Here is a 19,875-nt window from a genome sequence, read left to right as displayed (position 1 = left end):
CGCTGTGGACACAGGTTTCCTCTGGGAAGGAGCTGAACCTTCCCCTCCCCCACCGGGTCCCTTCGGGAGGCGTCAGCGGGCACCTTAGCAAAAGAAGTCATGTCAGGCTAAAGGCAGAACCGTGGTATCTGGGTGACTAAAGCCAGGTTTGGAGCTGTGCCTCCCATCACTTCAGATGGTTTCTAAGCTTTGCAGGACTTTGCTGGCTAGATGGTAGCTTCCCCAGAAAAAAATATGTAAATATAGAGTGGTCATCTTCTTAAATATTCTTTTGGGATTTTATTTGTTTACAACCTCATCTCGCTGCCTTTTTGGATATTTTCTTTGTGCTGCAGAGGTTTGAGTCAGTCAAGTCTGGGAGCGTTTGTATGCTTGAGAAACACAGCCCTTTTAAATCCATTGTTTTCAAAGTCACTTGGAGCATTAAAAACCTTGGGTCATCAATTCCTAGTGTGAAAATTTAGGAGTGGTTGGGGCTTCAGGCAAGCAGTATTGACTTAAATGTGTAGAGCACTTTCAGACAGCATTCGATTGTACATTTTAAAACAGGGAATGCAAATTGAAATTCCTCCTGGGTGCTTTAACTCACGCATTATATGTGCAGTATTTTCAATTAGCTGCAGAAAAAAAGTACATTCGGGTGTGGGTCTATTTTTACAGCTGGGAATTGCTCTGAGAACACAATCGACTATTTCACACGTGTGAGATTTATTTAAATGACTCACAGGGCATTTGCAGTTTAACCAATAATTGAAAATATTGTTGCAGTGTGGCAGGTAAAAGTAGGAAGTCATTTTGCATTCCTGGAGAGGTACTCCAAGCGCAGTAGCATTCCAATAATCGAGGGGGCAGGCGGTGGACAGGGCTGAGAGCAATTCAGTCCTTCATATCTCATTCCTGGGCTGAGCCACACCAGGAAAGAAAGAGCATGCCTGGCTGCCTGAGGATGCTGCAGGAGGCTGCCCTCAGCAAGGACCCAAAGCACTGAGGCGTTCTCTTATCTCTCTCTCCTGTTTTCATTCACCAGACTCATATGGAAGGTCAGATCAGCTGTGAGGAGCCCCTTCCTTCCCCCAAATCTCCTCTGGCCTCCTGTTCCTTCCCCACCATTCTTTGCCTCCTGTTTCACACCACCCATCACCTAGCACACTAAGGCTGAAAGCCAGTTGAGTCTGTAAGGATGGACCAACCAGCTCCTCCCTGGTGGTTCATAAACGTTACTAGGGATGTAGGATGCGCATTCCCACTGAAATGACATTATAAATGGTGGTCAGGGAACACTATATTAAAATGCATGCTTGCTCCTGTGATTCAGTCAGAGTGTAGGTTAATTAGGCATTCTGTGGGCAGAATTAAAGTCCTAGCCACCAACTTTTAATTTTTCTCTGTCTGGATCAGTGGTTCGTTCTCAGCCAGGGGCAATTCCCCCTCTCTCCCAGGGACATTTGTCAGTGTCTGCACACATTTGGTTGTCACAACTGGGTGAGCCGTGGGTCGAGGCCAGGGTTACTGCTGAGCATCCTGCAATACACAGGGCAGCCCTGCAACACAGAATCATCCAGCCCCAAATGTCAGTAGTGCCGAAGTTCTGCAACCTGGCTCTAGAATTTCTTTTAAAAAAAAGAAAAGAAAAAGAAATGACTTCCCAAAATACTTTTGATCACAACGTTCTTGTAAGACGGTGGCTTCTGTCATTGACATTTGTACATGAAGTGAATTCGGGTGATTGCTGAAGGCCTGGCTTTTTCAACAAGGCCTTGGTTACGTGGAGAGCACCTCGGAGTCCTGCGTGCACATGTTGGATGCTGGCTGGGGCAGTGTGGCGAGCAGGACAGAGAAGGTGCCCACTCCACCCGCAGGCATAAAGAGAAGGGGCGGTAACAAAGGTCCTAGTTGGAAGGAGCAAGACTAAGGCCGAGCTCTGCCCGGCAGGTCCTGCGATCCGCCAGGGGGAGAGTGTATCTGTATAAGGAAGCCAGATCCGGACCAGGCTGGCCAAGCCGTAGGCTTTGGTGGGGGTGGGGGCGGGTGTTTGCATCTCATCCGAAGAGCTCAGGGAAGCCATTGCAGGTTTGATCCACGTCTTGGTGTTGAGGGTCAAGGTCCGTCTTCCCTATCCACAAGGTCACTGGGGCAGTGCAGACAGTGGGTTGAGTGTGATGTCCTCTTGCAGGAATGTTGGTGGCTTGCTGAGCACAGAGGAGGGAGAGAGCGTGGACCATCAGGAGCTGTGTCAGAGGCAGAGGGACAGAGCTTGTGTGGTGTGGGGGAAGGGAGAGGATGGAGGGCAACTCCCAGACTTTCTACTTATACTCGTGGCTGGATGGGGAGCTGCACTTACTGAGATGTAGAGCCTTGAGGAGCAGCAAGTTTGAAGGGGGAGGAGTAGAATTTCCGTGAAAACAGGTAAGGAGACTTCTCTATTATCTTTCTACCCAATGTTTCTTTAGAAAAGAAAGTGGGTTTTAGAATCCACTCTGCTGGCTAAAATCTAAGCCATTTCTCCTGGATTACCTCTTCTCTCCAGTTACCATTATAATGGGTTTTCCAGTGAAGCTCAGAATGACTCCTAAATGGCTTCCTTGAGCAATCATCAAGCGTTTTCTATATTAGCTATTTCCTCCATCTATGCGAATAAAACAACGAGATCCTGCTCACCATCCAGACTTCCGAGACAGGGCTTGTGTGGCTTTGCCACACGGACACTTTTTAAAACATTGTGTTAGTCTAATCCTGCCCTGTATCGTTTGCCGTCGATAGGAAACATTTCCTTATTCATCAGCCCAGCAGTCTTGTAAAGAACACCAGGAAAATCACCAGAGCCTGACCTCCGTTTCCTAAGTCACTCAGTGTCCGCAGGTCCTTTCCTGACCCCATCACCAGGGCCACTCGAGGAGGCTGCACAGAGCCCAGCTGCTGACCCCAGGAGGACAAGGCCATCAGGTCACCTTTTGACCAGAGGTGAGACTCTGCTAAAGTCACATGCTAGACCTTCAAGGCCTCCCATGGCAAAGAAATGAAAGAAATGGCCCACAATTGAAAAAAGACCAGGAGTAAATAGAAAAGGCAGCATTAAAGAGTCCCTTTGATTTTTGGAAATTGGAATTTGGGGATATTTTGGAGTTGAGGGAACTGTTAGTGTGGGCTGGGGAGTAACCCTGAGAGGCTGAGGAGAGAGACCAAGGACCCTTCACCCTCCATGACAATGGCAGTGTGGCAGAGCCTGCTGGTTGAGCCCTCGGAGTTCAAGAGCTGTCCAGAGGACCTGAGCTATGTCACCTTTTTTCTTCCTCACAGCAGCTCATCAGGCCAGGACTGCTGTTGTACCCATTGCACAGATGGGAAAACCAGGCACAGTGAAGTTTGGCACCTGTCAAGGTCATGCAGCGAGTGGGCAGGGGACCTGGTCTGAACGTCAGTGGCTTGTCTTGGGGCCTGCAGAGGGCAAGAGGTCCAAGAAACAGGGCTGTCTCCAAACAAAGAATTATGAAAAGGCACAGTTACGCAAAACCAGATTTTTGATAACTTTTTTTCTTTGGAGTGTTGACATTTTTAGTGCGCTTGCAGTATTGGGAAAAGAATCAAAGTGAATAATAAAAAAGATCTGTCTTAAGGTACATTTGTTTGCTGACTAAAATTTTAAAATAAGGTTTCTTATTTTGTACTTTTTATTTTAAGATAGTTGTGGATTCATATGCAGTTACAAAAAACAATAGAGAAAGATCCAACATGTCATCTTCACCTGGTTCCCCCAAAGCTAACGTCTTGTACAGTGATAGTACATGACCGTAAAGACCACAGCTAACTAGGACAGGGGCATTGTCCGTCTGTCCACCTTACCCAGAGTTCAGCAGTTTTACCTGTTCTTGAGTGTGTGTGTGTGTACTTATTTCTGTGCAGTTTTATCACACTGTAGTGTTGTGTCACCACCACGGTCAAGACACAACAATTTCACTACCAGGATTCCTCATGTCAGCCTCTTATATTCACACCCACGCACCGCCCTCCCAGCCTCCCTAATTCCCAGTTACCCCGAATATGTTCTCCATATCTATAATTTTGCCATTAAAAAAAAGTCTAATGGATGGAATCATACAGTAGGTGCCCTTTTAGAGCTGACTTTTTTTCCCTCGGCGTAATTCCCTTGAGACCATCCCAGTCATCACCTGTATCAACAGCTCATCCCTTCTTACTGCTGTGTGTCCCATGGGAGAGATGTGCCACAGTTTATTTAACCAGTCCCTCGTTGAACAACGTCTGGGTTGTTTCCAGTTTGGGGCTTGTTGCAAGTAAAGTTGCTACAAACATCGGGGCAGGCTTTTGTGTGAAGACCTGTTTCCATTTCTTTGAAATGAATGTCCAGGATTGCTAGATCATATGGTTAAATGCATGTAAGAAACTGCCAAACTGTTTTCCGGCGTGGCTGTACCGTTTTCCATTCCCACCAGCAATGTGTGAGTGAGCTAGTTTCTCTGCATCTTCTCCAGCATTTGGTATCATCACTGGTTTTTATTTTAGCCATTCCAATAGGCGTGTAGTGACAGCCGGTTGTGGTTTTAATTTGCATTTCCCTAGTGGCTAATGATGTTCAACACCTTTTCATGGGCTTAGTTGCCTTCTGTATGTGACCTTCAGTGAAATGTCAGTCCGTGTCTTTGGCCTGTTTTCTGATTGGAAGGTTTTTTACCTTTATGTTGTGAGAGTTTTTTATATATTAGACAGTTGTTGGATATGTTGGTTTGCAAATATTTTCTCCTGGCCTGTGGCTTGTCCTCTCATCATCTTTGTAGAGTCCTTTGCAGAGCAGATATTTTTTGATTTTGATGAGGTCTGGTTTATCAGTTTTTCCTTTTCAGGGTCCTACTTTTAATATCAAGTCTAAGACAAAATAGGGTTTTGATTCCTGCCTCTTCTAACATGCAGGGTCTGATCGTGAGAAGGAAGCAGCGGGGCAGGATGGACACTGGAGTGTGAAGGGTTGTTCTCCCAGCCTCCGTCTAGTTTGGACCCCGGTGTGTGTCACAATGAGTTGTTGGTCAAGGTTATGGCCCTGGGGACCTGTCTTACAAAGACTATAAGATGATGATGGTGTTAAAACAATTTTTTTTTCAAAATCTCAGTTTCCAGAACCACCCGTAGTACCTCCTAACACAAGGCCTTTGTGGACATGCGATCCTCAGTCTGCAACGTTCTCCCCTGTCCCCAGCCCCCTCCCCCTTTGGTATATCAAGCTCCCCCTCTAGTGCCAGCCTTCCTCAGAGCACCTCCCCGCGGGTGTGCCTTGGCTTCCCTTTGCTGCCTGTTCTACAAGCTGTCTGAGCACTTGCAGAGTAAATATGTAAAAGCGAATTAAGTGTCCATTCAGTCTTATGATGATTTCCTTGAAGTCCCTTTCCCTCTCTACCAAGGTTTCTCAGCGTCGACCCTGTTGATATTTTGGGGACAGGTCCTCGTGCAGAGCTGTCCTGAGCCTCGTAGGATGCTGGGCGGCACCCCTGGCCTCTGCCCTAGATGCCAGTAGCCCCCTCCCCCTGCTGTGACACCCCGCACCCTGTTGTGACAATCAAAAATGCCTCCACATGTTGCCAAATGTTCCCTGAGGGGCACACTGCCCAGGCGGAGAGCCACACTCTAGACTATCAGCTCTGGGAGAGGAGGTACCGGGTCCGTTTTTCTTCGTGTTCTCTCCCGGCCCTGTGCCTGGTACCCTGGTGCTTCATTAATGTTTGTGAAATAGATCAATGGATGAACGGTACCTGCTGGCAAACCGTTCTCTTTATACAGCAACCTTGGAAAGATCGCTTGACTTCAACAGTATCAAGTGAGTTTAGTTGTGGAGCTGAGCGCTGGAAATCTAGAGTTCCCCTCTTCCTAGTTTCCTCGCCCTCCTTCCCTTCTGCCTGAAACAAGGATGCGGGAGCCTTTGCATTGCTGCCTGATGGAAGCCCACATCCCCCGCTAACACTGCCAAGGCAGGGGCCTCCGTAGCTTAGAAGAAGCACCTCCATGCTTCACGGGGCTGGGCGGCCTCCCGCGATCTCTGAATGCTCCTTCCTTCCGAGAATGAGGGACATTCCTGCCGGCAGAGCAGGAACCTCCGGCAGGTGGCGTTTTTCGGATGACCTGGCGCAGGGATACACTGGAGATGCAATTCAGCTTTGGTCTCGCGAGTCTCCTTCCCTCTCCAGCTGGTCTCTGCTCACTTTTCATGAGGGAAGGGAGGAAAGTAGAGGTTTGGGGGCAGTTTTGCTTAGCTAAGCACTGTAATTGGGTATAATTAGTTCAGAAAGTTCCCAAGGAGTAAGTACAGTAGTCGGAAGAATAATATGGGGTATGTATGAGCGTTTTAGATTTTTCTCTCTGTACCTGGCAGATCTGTTCCCTGAACCTGGCTTTGGTTTAGCCAAAATAAATAAATAAATAAGTAAAGGACTGCTGAGAGCGTGGGGGACCGGGCAGTGGGTGGGGAGGGGCAGGCTGTTGGGAGGTGATGCCTGGCCGTGTCGGCGTCATCGGCTCCTTGCTGCTGCTTTACGGGAAGGATGTCGGGGTGCCCAGAGCAGCTGCAGCAGAAGGAGGTGGAGGCTTGTCCTCCCCCCGCAGAGGAGCAGCCTGGCCTGGTGTAGACGCCTTCCTTCCCTTGTGCTCCTCACAGGAGGCTCAGGGTCACGCAGGCCTCCCCCCGCCAGCTGCAGAACCCCTTCACCAGGCTGTGGAGGAACCTGATGTGATGAGGCGGGCTGACAGGCCTGAGCTTTAATTACTGGTAGCACAGACCTTCCCTTCTGGGATTCACAAAAGTGGTGGACCGGATTCCTTCCTCTCCTCTGCAAAGAAGCCTTGGGTCGAAAGTTCTGGTTGGGGTGGGGGTGCTCTGTGACAGCTGGTGTCAGCGCAGTTGTTGCTTTAACAAGAAATAGCCTGTGACTTCAGCCTGGAGCCTCAATTCTGAGTTAAGGGAAGTCATTGGTGACACACTGGGGAAGAGTTGGAGTGTGTGTATTTTTGTACCTTAGACCAGGCTTCCTCATCCTCGGCACGACTGAGGTTTGGGGCTGGATAATTCTTGTGGTGGGGAGCCATCTTGTGCACTGTAGGGTCTGCCACATCCCTGGTCTCAACCCACTAGAAGCCATTGTCATCACCCCACCACCACCACCACCACCAGACATGACAACCAAAAACATCTCCAGAGATTGCCAAATGTCTCTTGGGAGGCAGTGTCACACCACCCCCCGCCTCAGCTGGAACCTCTGCACTAGAGTAACAAGCATCCTGTTCAATTCCTGTCCCCTGGAAGGCTGTGGTCACTTGTTTACTCCGAGTGTTTGATGATTTAAGCACAGGACAGAGAGGTAGAAAGAAGTTAGCGTTTCTTCCCTTTTTCCTTGGTTGACCCTTTAAACTCCATCACAAGACTCAGCATGGTAGATTGGCTAAAAGTGTCAATTTTCAGACATCCCTTCACCTTGGATAATCTGTACTGTCCGGGCAAGTTATTTAATTTTTCGGGGCCTCAGTTTTCATCATCTATAAAACATAAGTACTAATGCCTACTTCTTAACTTGAGGATTCAGCTAGACATTAAATGTATAAAGCTCCAGGGACAGTAACTGGCATATAGTAGGCATTCAGTAAATGATGGCTAATATTTTTGAAAACGTGAGTGTATTCTACAAGCAAATTGGAATTTTTTTTAAGTTAGCAATAGCAGTTGCTGCTGCTGCCTAAAAAAGACAGTTAATTTCCATTGAATTACAGTTTATTTCATAAGCATTATTGAATCCCAGCTATATACTAGGTACTATGCTAAACCAGGAAATAAAAAAATTAACTGTAATCCCCGCCATTAAATATCTAATACATAGATTTAGCCACAAAAATGGGTCGAATCATGTCCATCAAAATAAAGCCACCACTTACTGAAAAAGCTCAACATGAAACGATTTATGGGTTGTAATGGGGTATAACTTCATTTCACTGTAGATAAAAGGATCCTACTATATTCTCAACTCTCTCATTTTACAGAAAGCACCAATTTTTATTCAAGTTTTTATGATCCTGTGATTTAACCACTGTTCTCATGTTCCATTGCCTTCTCTGCTCCCCCTTCCTACACATTTCAGCTGATCTAAGTCCCTGCTGATTTTTTTAAATAAATAAAAAAGGGATGCTTGTTTTGAGTGATGTGTCTGTTACAGAAAGTTTGAAAAATATGAAACAATATAAAGACTAATAAACTTAACTCAAGTTCCCACCATCAAAAATAACTATATAGATAATATCTTGATACCTGTCTGCCTAGTCTTTTTTCTGTGCCTGTGTATAATTTTTATATAGTTAATTACACCGTAAGTAGTTTTCTTTTTTCAATTAACAGATATATCACCACAGTCAGTTACAATGTGTCAATTTGTGGTGTACAGCGTAATGTCCCAATCATGCATATATATCCATATATTTATTTCCATGTTCTTTTTCATTAAAGATTATTACAAGATACTGAATATAGCTCCCTGTGCTATACAGAAGTTTGTTTTTTTAATCTATTTTTGTATATAGTGGTTAACATTTGCAAATCTCAAGCTCCCAAATGTATCCCTTCCCACCCCCTTTCCCTGATAACCATAAGATTGTTTACTATGTCTAAGTCTTTTTTAGATGAGTTCATTAGTGTCCTCCTTTTTTTCTTTCTTTCTTTTTTTTTTTTTTAAGATTCCACATATGATTGATATATTTTTCTTTCTCTTTCTGGCTTACATCACTTAAAATGAGGATCTCCAGGTCCATCCATGTTTCTGCAAATGGCATTATTTTATTATTTTTTTATTGCTGAGTAGTATTCCATTGTATAAATATACCACAACTTCTTTATCGTGTCATCTGTCAATGGACATTTAGATTGCTTCTGTGTCTCAGCCATATAGTATATAGTGCTGCTGTGAACATTGGGGTGCATGTCTCTTTTTGAATTAAGGTTCCCTCTGGATATATGCCCAGGAGTGGGATTGCTGGATCATATGGTAAGTCTATTTTTAGTTTTTTGAGGAATCTCCATACTGTTCCATAATGGCTGCACCAAACTACATTCCCACCAGCAGTGTAAGAGGGTTCCCTTTTCTCCATACCTTCTTCAGCATTTATTGTTCATGGACTTTTGAATGATGGCCATTCTGACTGGTGTGGCATGATGCCTCATTGTAGTTTTGATTTGCATCTCTCTGATAATTAGTGATATTGAGCATTTTTCCATGTGCCTATTGGTCATTTGTGTGTCTTCATTGGAGAGTTGCTTATTTAGGTCTTCTGCTCATTTTTGGATTGGGTTGTTTGGTTTTTTGTTATTAAGTTGTATGAGCTGCTTGTATCAGAATATATTAGCATATCTTTATGTTTTCTTCAAAGATAGTTTCTTAGCTTCTGAAAGATAACTGTGTTGGATGGATGTCGTGAACTGTCCTTTATTGTTGGACGTCATAGGTCATGCTCTCTCAGATGCAGTCCTTGAGTCAAGGATAAAGTGCAGGTGATTCATTGAGGAAGTGCTCCCAGGTGAAACAGTAAGGGGATGGGAGAAGTGGGAATTAGAAAGGGAGGCAGCCTATCATGGGGGCAATATCAGGTGAAGACCTCCAGTCACCCTAATCCCATGGGAGGCTCTGGAGGTTCAGTTACACCTTCAGGTGGTCTTTGCCACCTCGAGGCAAAGGAGCTGGTCTTCTGTGCTCCAGACCAGTAATCAGAGGCTGTTGGCCTCCTGGATGGCAGAATGGTGTTTGTAAACTCCCAGCCACTGAGAGCCCACTAAGATGATGGGCTCCAACCCTCACCAGCAAGCCTCTGAAAGTAACAACTAGAAACAGCAACAAAGCACACAGAAGCTAGAGGATAAGTGCACACAGCTGCTAAAAGCTCACCCACAAAGTCCCTCCATCAGAAATTTGGGTTGCAATGATCATTGCTATTGCAATTATATATTGCAAAGAATATTGCAGTGATTTTGCTGCTAGAAATAACTCCACGGTGAACATTTTTAGACCCAGTTCCTTTTGATTATTACCTTAGGATTGATTGATAGGGGTATATTCCAAGAGATATACACATTCTTAAGATTATATATACCAAAAATTGCATTTCAGGAAGATTTTTCTCAATTTTCACTTCATCACTTACTGTTCACTTATTAGCAACAATCTAGAGAGCATCAATTTCTCACCTTTGAGTAGAAGACCTGTAGACAACATCAGAGTTATTCTCAGGAGCCAGAAAAGTCCTGTTCCTGGTCTAGCTTTGCGTATAGACTGAATAAATAATATCTCAAAATATGATTCTTAAAATGTATCCAGATGCTTTTACGTGTAGATAAAAAAGAATGTGCATTTTACTCGTGTTTGTTAATTCATGATAGTATTTTATCATGTATTTTCACCAGTGCTAAAAAAAATATCATTAGTCATGATGCATCTCTAATACATTTTTAGGCCTCAAAAAGGTGCTACCTTGTTTTAAAGACTGAGAATCACCGGTCAATAATCACTGTAGTATCTTAGGACACCTCTTGTCTGTCGATTAGAAAATCACCCATATAAACTGCGGTGTATTAAAGATTTGTCAATAAAAAAGTCTATAGGACTTGACACCATGTGTAAAACAGATTTAATGACCCAAGTCAGCAGACTGAAAAAACACATCTCAGACCCACGAAAGAGCCGTCAGAACCATTTTGGAACATACTTAACTACCTCCACCCCAACCATAATGTGACCTCCCTTTCTCTTACAGAGGTGTGGGAGTACACCATCCTGGTCTTATTCTGTGTCTCAAATAGTCTAAAGAAGTTATGAAGATACAGACAGGGCTGTATCAAGGCAGAAGTATCATGTTTGATGTATTTTCTTAACTTGATCCTTGAGCCTTTCTAAATAGCTACTGAAATAAAAGTCACAGACTATTTCGGGTCTTGGGCACTGAGGAAACCAGGGAAGGGAGCCAGCGTTTACTGAGCACCTACTCTGAGCCAGGCACTGTGCTGGTTCCTGTCTGTCTTTTGTTTGTGCATGTAGCATTCCCATGACCACCCCTGAAATCTGATTTCTGATAGAGTGAAGGAGAAAGCTGAGGTTCATAAAGATTATGGCTTGCTTTGGATCCCTTGCTCTGGATGGTAAAATTGGGATTGGAACCTTAGAAGAATTTCCCTTGACACTTAGAGGAAAATAGAATAAATGTTCCATAATCTTGTATTTTAAAAGATGGACAACTAACAAAGCCTCAGTTGCCTTCTTCCTGCTAGCCTTCCCTCTTCACCCCAAAAGAGATTTCAGAATGACTGATATGTGGGTGAAAAGCCCCAGGTTATCAGAGTGTACTTAAGATATATGTCTCTTTGCTGAAGGAGTCTGTTAGACATTGTTACCATACGTTTCAGTAGCTGAACATTTCTTTCCTAGGTATTTTTAGGTTCCTTCTGGCTAAATTAATTAGTATCATGGATCGAGCATACACTCTGAAGTCTGGGAAAAATTTAAGAAGAAAGATCCAAAAAGGTCTCTAAGCCTCTCTAGTAACCTGGAAGAGCTCATTTTAGTACCACCAGGCTCCTGGCACCTGGATTGGTTGGCACTTCCTGTTTCTTCTCCTCAGTCTTAAAGATGCTGACTCATTCTGATGACGCTGTATGCTTCCCAAGAGTATCAAGATGCCCTTTGTTTTGCATGTTCATTTAATTTTCTATCTTAAGAGGAAGTGGTAGGTATTTGGCAGACATATTTCAGCAATGTTTATAGAAGCTTGAGGGACCAGAGTCCTCCTCTCTCCGTTATAGGTCCGGACTTGAGGCTTAACCTCAAATATTTGTGCATTAACAACTGCAGTCATTTTGCAGATACAGCCTTCATCTCTGTTGGTCAACTCCTGAAGGTCTCCAGGATGCCTCTTGCCAAACACCGTTAACAGTCAGGCCTTTGCCTGTTGGCCAAGTATTGGTGAGAAACACTTGGCCTGACTGCTGGGCAGCACAGCCCTACTTAAGGCCTCTGGGAATTCTCAGTTTGGCAGCCTGACACTTTCCCTTCACATTGATTTTTGGAGGGGAAGCTCTGTGAACAAAGCTGTTGGGAGATGTTGTGACTAATGTAATCTGACGTGCTGTTTTTCTCTCCCTGCTGAAGCCTCTCTAGAATTGGTGAATCCAGAGGTAGATTCATAAAGGATCTTAGTTTCCAAGAACCAGGATCCTAGCGACCAGCAGGAGGTCAGCAGTTTCCCAGTGCTTGAGAAAAATGTCAGCTTTCGTTGAGGGGAGGGCCCTGGCTGTCCCACCTTGCTTGCCCCCTGAGGTGAAGTAGGGGACTGTCGGTGTCCTGCTGTGGGCCAGGGGTACACTCCAGGCACTTGCATTGTTAGGATCCCACTCTTAGGATCCAGGAGACTCACTGCCTTCACATGAGGGGAATCCACCTTCTCATGCCCAGCTCACTCCCCCATCTTTTCATCGTCCAGTGCATGTTCCCCGGGGCCTACAGCCATGGGAGGCAAACCAGTTCTCCTGTGAGCGGTCTGTCTTCTGTAGTTTGAATTTCAGTGTTTGGATACAGTCCAAAGAGGGATGTAAATGGATTTGGATTTTTCCACACTGCTGTTGCCCATTATCCCCACTGTTAATTTAGGGTTGATTTGGTGAGGAGACTCAGATTGTGGTCTCTAAATACTGTCTCTCACTGAAAGGAACCAGAGTTCCTTAGAGAAGTGTCTGATTCCAACTGGGACAGGAAATATGCAAAATGGGCCTGGACCATCTTGCCAAACCAGAAACAAGGAAGCTTTTGAGACTGTAGGGTCATATGAAAGGTTCAGGAGCCAACCTGAAGAGGCCCGTTCTGAGCATCAATAAAAGTAATAGCATTTCAATAGATCAAAACCCTTAAAATATGCTGAAAAACATGCGTTCATAATTATACTAAGCAAACAAACAAAACAAACCCGCTCTGGTCAACACTAAGAATTCTGGGTAACCAGGTCATTATTTGAGAATTTCACAGGGAATGAATCTTGCCTTTGCTATACAAACTGAACCTCAAGATAGCCAGATAGTTGGTTATGGGAAATTTCTTTTTATAGACATACTCCCACTAATAAATGAAGAAAGAAAGTAGCTCCATTTGGCAAGCCCTAATAATACAACATTGTAAATCAAACGAACAAAATAATAACATGCAAGAAAAAAAGAAAAACCCAAAAAACAATGCCCTGAGGCAACGATCATGACTAACTGCCAACATCACAAAAAAGAGACAGACGGCTGCTGTCTCCTGACTGTAGCACCCTGAGCAATACCTCTATGAAATATTTCTGCAAAAAAGAACTTTGAATCTGATCAGCGTCTAGAGCAGAAGTTGGCAAACTTCCCGTGAAGGCCCCGGTAGTCAGTGTTTTCTGGCTTTGCGGTCCAGCTGGGCAGCTGTCTGTTCAACTTGCTGCGGGAGCTTGAACACAGCTGAAGACAAAACAAAAAGCGTGGCCGGATCTAGCCCAGGAGTTTGCAGACCCCTGTTCTAGGTCTAACTGCCAGTTTACAGGCAGTAGGAGGACCGAGGAACTTGTGAAACTGCGTCGCATGAATGCAATCGGCAAACTTCAGCCTGGGAGACCCCGCAGGACAGATAAGCTGATTTCTTCCATTAAAAATCCCAAGGAAAAAGTTCAAACTAAAGCAAGTAGGGGAAGATTTTTAAAAAGACAAGAGACATATCCACCAGTGGCAATCTGTGGAACTTATTTAGATCCTGTTTCAAATAAACCATAAAAAAAAAAAAACTAATAGACAATCAGGAAAGTTTGGACACTGACTAGATATTTAACAGTAAAGAGTAATTAATTTTTGAGTGGGATAATGATATTGTGTGCGTGTGTGTATCCCTTAGGTTTAGAGTGTATACTGAAAATATTTTGAATTACGTGTTATCTAGAATTTGCTTCAAAATAATCTTTGATTTTAGAAGAAATAAAATAAGTCATGAGTTGATAATTATGTTATCTGGATGTTGGATATTGAGGATTTATTTTTGCATGTATTTGAAATCTCTTATAAAGATTTTTAAAATAGATGCATTTTACAAAATATAGCATTTAAACCTTTTTTTAGAGAAAGAGAAGGGATGGAGTATTTTCTGTTTGTTAGACGCTCCTGGGTCATCGTGAAGCAGATGTGAATCATCTGGCTAAGAGTTGGAGCCAGAAGAGTCCTGTCAGTGGTTTTCCCCCCAAAGCTGTTTACGTACATCTTTGTTAAACTAAATAGGCCTGACAGATGTCATATTATTTATCACTTGAGCTGACAGCTATCTTCTTATTTATCATTTGCTTAGGTGTTATATGTAAAATATAATTATTTTGTAAGAAAAGAATGTGTAAGGTTGAAAAGAAGCTTCATCATCGGTGACCAGCAGTACCAGTTAGTCTCCCACTGTTTCAGCCGTGAGCATCCGTTCAGTGCAGGTGTCCGGCCACCAGGGCCGTCACAGCCCAGAGAGCTCATGTAAGCGATGGCAGCCGGCTTGGCTGGGCCTGGGGCCGCGGGAGCAGAGGGAGCTGTGGGTACAGGGAGGCAGGCGTCCGGCCCCTGGGGTGGTGGCTGTGCAGGGTGTTTGCCATGGGAATAAGAGAACCATTCATTTTCATTTTTCCCTGAGAATAACTCTAGATTGTCTGTGACATCATTTAACTTGTAGTTGTTTAAAATCTTTTCAGAACGCCTGGTCTTCCAAACCAAACAGCCATGCAGCTGGATTAGTTCCATGCATCAGCCTCTGGTTTGGTGTCTACCCAATGGCTAGGCCCTACACGGGGGCCTGTGGCACTAGGTTCCAAAGTGCCAACGTGGCCCTGCGTTCTGTGGGCTTCCAGTCTAGTTGAAAGGGGGAGAAAAGCATACTTGAGAAACAAAATAAGAGGCGCAGAGAGGAAAGGCTGTGGGAATTCAGAGAAGAGGGCGGCCAGCCCCATCTGGGACAATTAGGGGAAGCTTCCCGCAGGCCACAGAAGGCGTTGGGGGGAGCACGGGTGATCGAGGTGGAGGGCGAGGGGGAGAGAGAAGCAAATTCACGGGCAAGAACAAGGCCACGGGCAAGACCAAGGCCTAAGAAGAAGCCAGCCCTGTGCGAGGAGAGTGGGTAGGTTCCAAGCTCGTGGTCCTCCACAGCTCATCAGTGAAGGAGTTTTCAGGCCAGGATGGTGTTCTGGGTGATCAGATGAAAGCAGGCAGCAGTCCGGGAGTGACAGAAGTGAAAGGTGACTTGATTGTGGCGGTGGTTTCATAGGTGTACACACCTATCAAAATTCATCCGATTTGTACATCTGAAATATGTGTAGTTTACTGTATGGAAGTTATACCACAGTAAAGTTGTTTTAAAACAAAATAGGCAGCAGACAGTGGGAAGTACGGCCCTGAAATGCAGCGGAGGATTTGAGCTGCAGGTTTGAGCAGCATCTGTCTAGAGGTGAAGGCTGAGGTCACGGGGTCTGCAGAGAGTGTTTCTCTAGCGTCTGCCCGTGGCAGGTGGTACATTTATAATGTGGAGATGCTCTCCGAGTCTGGCCTTTGCATAACTACCAGCCCATTATTAGCTACACTAAATCTCGCCTGAAGCTCAAAGCAGCGCCCAGATACTTCAAAACATTCCCTGCACTGGGAAGGAAAGGTTTAGCCTAAGAGAAGCTATACGTCCGTGGGGAAAAAAACCCACATTTGGAAGAGAGTACCTGTGGTAATGGCTTTATTTATAGGTTATGGTCACCCTCCAATGATGGCCTAAAGTAGAGACTTATTTTTTTACTGTTATGAAAAGATCATTCAAGAAGTGGAAACATTTAAACAGGTTTGTGATCATTCATATTGATGCTGTGCAGTACATTTGAGCAACATCTTTATTTCTTCTTTCTCAATTGAAAGTTTAAAGTGTAATTTCTCTTAAAAAATAAAAATAAACGGAAGATGACTATGGTGTTCCCGTAATGAAGCTCTCCTTGTTCTAGAGAGTGAGCCTTTCAAAGCCTGTTAACGCCAACTGTTACTTCATGTAAAAGACTATCTATTTGTATATGAATATGTATTAATAGTAGGAATGTTATCAGCCCAAAGTATGTATAGATCAACACCCACTCTCCTAGCTACTGAACTTTGGAGAGAAGTGAAAACTTAGACACGAACATAAGCCAGGTGAGTTTAGATGAGTGAGCATGTAGCCTAGGAAACTGAGGCCAAGAAGAAGTTACGCCCAGAACATCAATCAAAAAATAGCTCTGATTCCAAGTTCTGCACAGCCCTGACCCTGTCCCAGCGCACTGTTATGAAACGACACACAGACATCTCTCAAAAACGTCCCAAATCCAAGGAACCAAGAAAAACACCCGTGGCAGCCTTCCCCTGCTTCATAATGAAACTGTTCTTTTAGCAAAAATTCACAACCAAGCAAAATTCTGCTAAATAAAATGGCTATTTATTTGGGAGACTGTCTCTGCTGACTCCAAAACCTTGGAGCTGTTAACTTTCTCTCATTACCGATCCTTTCTACCTGTTTGATGATCTTCTACATAAATCTATGGTGTTTGGGTGAATCAACTTTAAGCTATTAGAGGCAAAACAAATTTGATGTCCTTTATGATTATGCAGATTCAAATATTTATTCAAAAATTTGCTAATCCAGGAGGATTTCTTAGGGGAGTGTAGATTTTGGATGCTGAAGGCAGATGCCAGACTAGAGCTTAATGCAAGAGTCAATGGTTCAGATTGATGGAGTTGGCGCCAGTCACCGGATTTGTCCATTTGTAACGAAGATGGAACAAATTGTTTTATACTTAGGATGGCTTTGTAGTAAATTAAACTTTAAAGAGGAAATTTATTTCCGGAAAGAAAAAAGGGAGAGAGGCCGGGAGAGCGGACCCGAAGTCTAATTCTTAGATGAAATGAGTAAAGCTTCCCTAGTCAGAATCTGGAAGCTCTCCAGTGTCCAACAGGCTGAAAGTAACTTAGGGGGATGTTCATGGTATGAGAGCCAGTCCAAGGTGCCAAAGTCAAAATAGGCCGCGCTGGCCACAGGGGAGCCCCCGGTGGGAGCTTATGTAGGGCACTTACATGTTTTGAATTTAGACGGCTGCGTTTACACAACCATTTTACAATTAAGCTCTGGATAAACGCTGAATATTCTAAATTTTTTATAACATGCTTGTTTCACAATATATAAGAAAGTTGCAACATCACTGTGAACGGTGGCCTTCGTGGTTCACCTTGTGGCCCCGTGTGCTCCACGGGGAGCAGGCAGGGAACTCTGATTCTGCTGACAATCCTCTTCCCAGCGCAGTGAATTTCACTCTCCCTGGAAAGTGCTTGGAGCTAACAGTGAGTGAGGCTCGGGACTGAACAGACTCGTTTTCTCAGTCACGCTCAATAAACATTATTTTGATGATGCAATGAAAAATAATTAACAGAAAAAGAAAGCATATAAGCCATCAGATTGAGTCAATACCACACGTGTACTTATTGGCATCCACTGCTGTCGGACGCAGGGCACTTCGAAGTTCTCATTTAGTGGAAGTCTTTGCTTTTCCATAAACACATGTAAAGTTCCTACCTCTTACTTGTCATAGCCAAGCTCAGTAAGTGATAATCAGGAAAACATATTTCCAACAAATCCCTGTAATGGAGACATCAGTGTAAACAGGCCATCTTCACAACTGATGAATTTGCCAGTTGTTCTGCCTTATTGTAGATTTAAGGGCGTCACTCAAATTTATTTTAATGAGCAGTTCTTTAATTAAGAAAGTAATAAGCTTATGGTAAAAAAAAAAATCATGGGCATGTAATCATAAAATATTCACAGCAACCGCAGGGATTCACTCCCTTATTTCAGACCCTCCAGCGGTTTCTCGTGGCTCCTAGAATGGAATCCAAGAGCCATACATAGCTCCGCATGCTGTTCGTGACCTGGCCCCTTTTTCTTCTTCACCTCCACGCCTTCTCTCTCGCCCACATCTCTTCACAGCCACACCAATCTCTGACCGTCTACCTTCATTCCCACCCTGCCTGGCATGCCTTTTCCCTGATCGGTACATGGCAGCTCTTTCTCATCACTCAGGTCTCGACACGTGTGTCCGCCTGCAGAGGCGGTGTCCCTGACCGTCCTCTCCAGTGCTGCCCCACCCCGGGCCCTTCATTCACTGACGTCACTGTGACATGGCTGTGGCCCTGATCGCTCTCAGAAATGACTTGATTGTTTACTGATTTATTTTCTGTCTTCCTTCTGGCATATAAACCCCAGGAAGGCAGGAGTCTTGGCCTTCTTAGTTACAGTTCTGTGCCCAGCACTTGGACAAGGGCCTGGCACACAGCTGGCCCTCGGTAAATATTGGTGGAATTGGATGAAAGGTGGTTACGAGGCTGAAATAACAGGATAGTGTCCGGCGCAGAGCTGGGACCTACCGAGTGGAAGTCTCCTTCCTCTCTCTCCCCATCCCTCCAACAAAATGTAGGAAAAGAATTTAATCTGCACTGATCTACCTTGAATACACTGAAGGCATTCAGTTACACTGAATGTAGTAAATCATATCTCGCGGAGTACAAAGTAGTCCCCGAATAAGTGTTCATTTAAGGAGAATGTAAATATGTTCTTTATCTCCTTGTTCAGGTTGTCTTTGCCGGAAGGAACCATGAACTGGCATTTTCCCTTCGTCCTCGTGGCCACCGTGACGCTGCCCTCCGTGTGCTCCCAGTTCAACCCTCTGTCCCTGGAGGAACTAGGCTCCGACACGGGAATCCAGATTTTCAATCAGATTGTCAAGTCTCGGCCTCATGACAACATCGTTGTCTCCCCGCACGGGATCGCGTCCGTCCTGGGGATGCTTCAGCTGGGAGCCGACGGCAGGACCAAGAAGCAGCTCACCACGGTGATGAGATACGGCGTGAATGGTGCGTGCGCCCGTGGCCCCGCTGGCAGGGCCTTGCGGGAGGCCCCCGGCAGGATGGCTCCTCACCTACAGACCCGAGGAGCAGAGCAGCCTGGAGGGGTTTCCCTGCTGCCATCGGGGCTTGAGGGCCGGCCTGCCCCGCTACAGGACAGACGTGGCCGTGCTGGCAGTTTGGAGAACTGGATTCTGGCCTCTGTCCTGTAGCTGTGGGGCTTTGGGTCAGTCACTTGATCTCTCAATGCTCCCATTTTCTCACCTCTAAAAAGAAAACTTCCCGCCTGCCCCGCCCCCCCCCCCCCCCCCATCCGTGGTGTACAGAGCTAAAAACGCCGTATGGCTATGAACGTACTTTAAAAACCATAAGCCCGGGAGGTGGGTGGGTGTGACCCTGGTGGGCGGCACCGGGGAGCCCAGTGGTGATGGGACCACTCTGCATCTTGATGGTGGTGGGGGACACATGGATCTCCATGGGGGATGAAATTGCGTAGAGCTGCGCGCCGGCACGCACACACGCACGTGCATGTGAAACAAACGAAGTGTGTGTGTTGTGGGTTTCCGCTGCAGTCACACAACATAGTGCCATGGGGGAAAGTGGGTAAAAGGTGGAAATACACGGGACCGCTCAGTATACTGCTTTGCAGCTTCCTGTGACTGTATCTTTATTCCGAAATAAAAACCTTAATTTTTTTTTCTTTAAAGTAAGGTCCAATTGAAATGGTTTCAATTCTTTGAAAGGAAACCCAGTTTAAATTACGTGTTTGAATTTAAGAGCTTACCCCTCCTAGTGCGTTACTTAGCTTCAGCTCAGCTTTTCTCACCCGAGTCCCCTTCCACTGCCTCCTACACGGTGCAGGGCACGGCCCGGGGACCTTCCTTTGGCTCCCACGTGCCCCGTGACCTTAAGCAAGTCACTTT

The 19,875-nt window shown here is 45.1% G+C and overlaps 1 protein-coding gene across 3 annotated transcripts in view; it reads left to right on the top strand.

Moving 5' to 3' along the window:
* SERPINE2 (serpin family E member 2) overlaps window positions 1-19,875 on the top strand; it is a 52,757-nt gene that overhangs the window by 13,555 nt on the left and 19,327 nt on the right. For 2 of the 3 annotated variants that reach the window (XM_031452269.2, XM_064485208.1), the window contains exon 2: window positions 18,681-18,961. In XM_031452269.2, coding sequence (XP_031308129.1) covers window positions 18,703-18,961 — 259 coding nt within the window. In that variant the 5' untranslated portion in view covers window positions 18,681-18,702. Of the gene's footprint in view, window positions 1-2,820; window positions 2,962-18,680; window positions 18,962-19,875 lie in introns of those variants that run through there. The other variant, XM_064485207.1, reaches the window with a different exon arrangement.

This window comes from Camelus dromedarius, chromosome 4 (genome assembly GCF_036321535.1).
Source record: "Camelus dromedarius isolate mCamDro1 chromosome 4, mCamDro1.pat, whole genome shotgun sequence".
Lineage (NCBI taxonomy): Eukaryota > Metazoa > Chordata > Mammalia > Artiodactyla > Camelidae > Camelus > Camelus dromedarius.
Note: the sequence above shows the minus strand (reverse complement) of the source record. Positions and strands in the feature narration are given on the sequence as shown.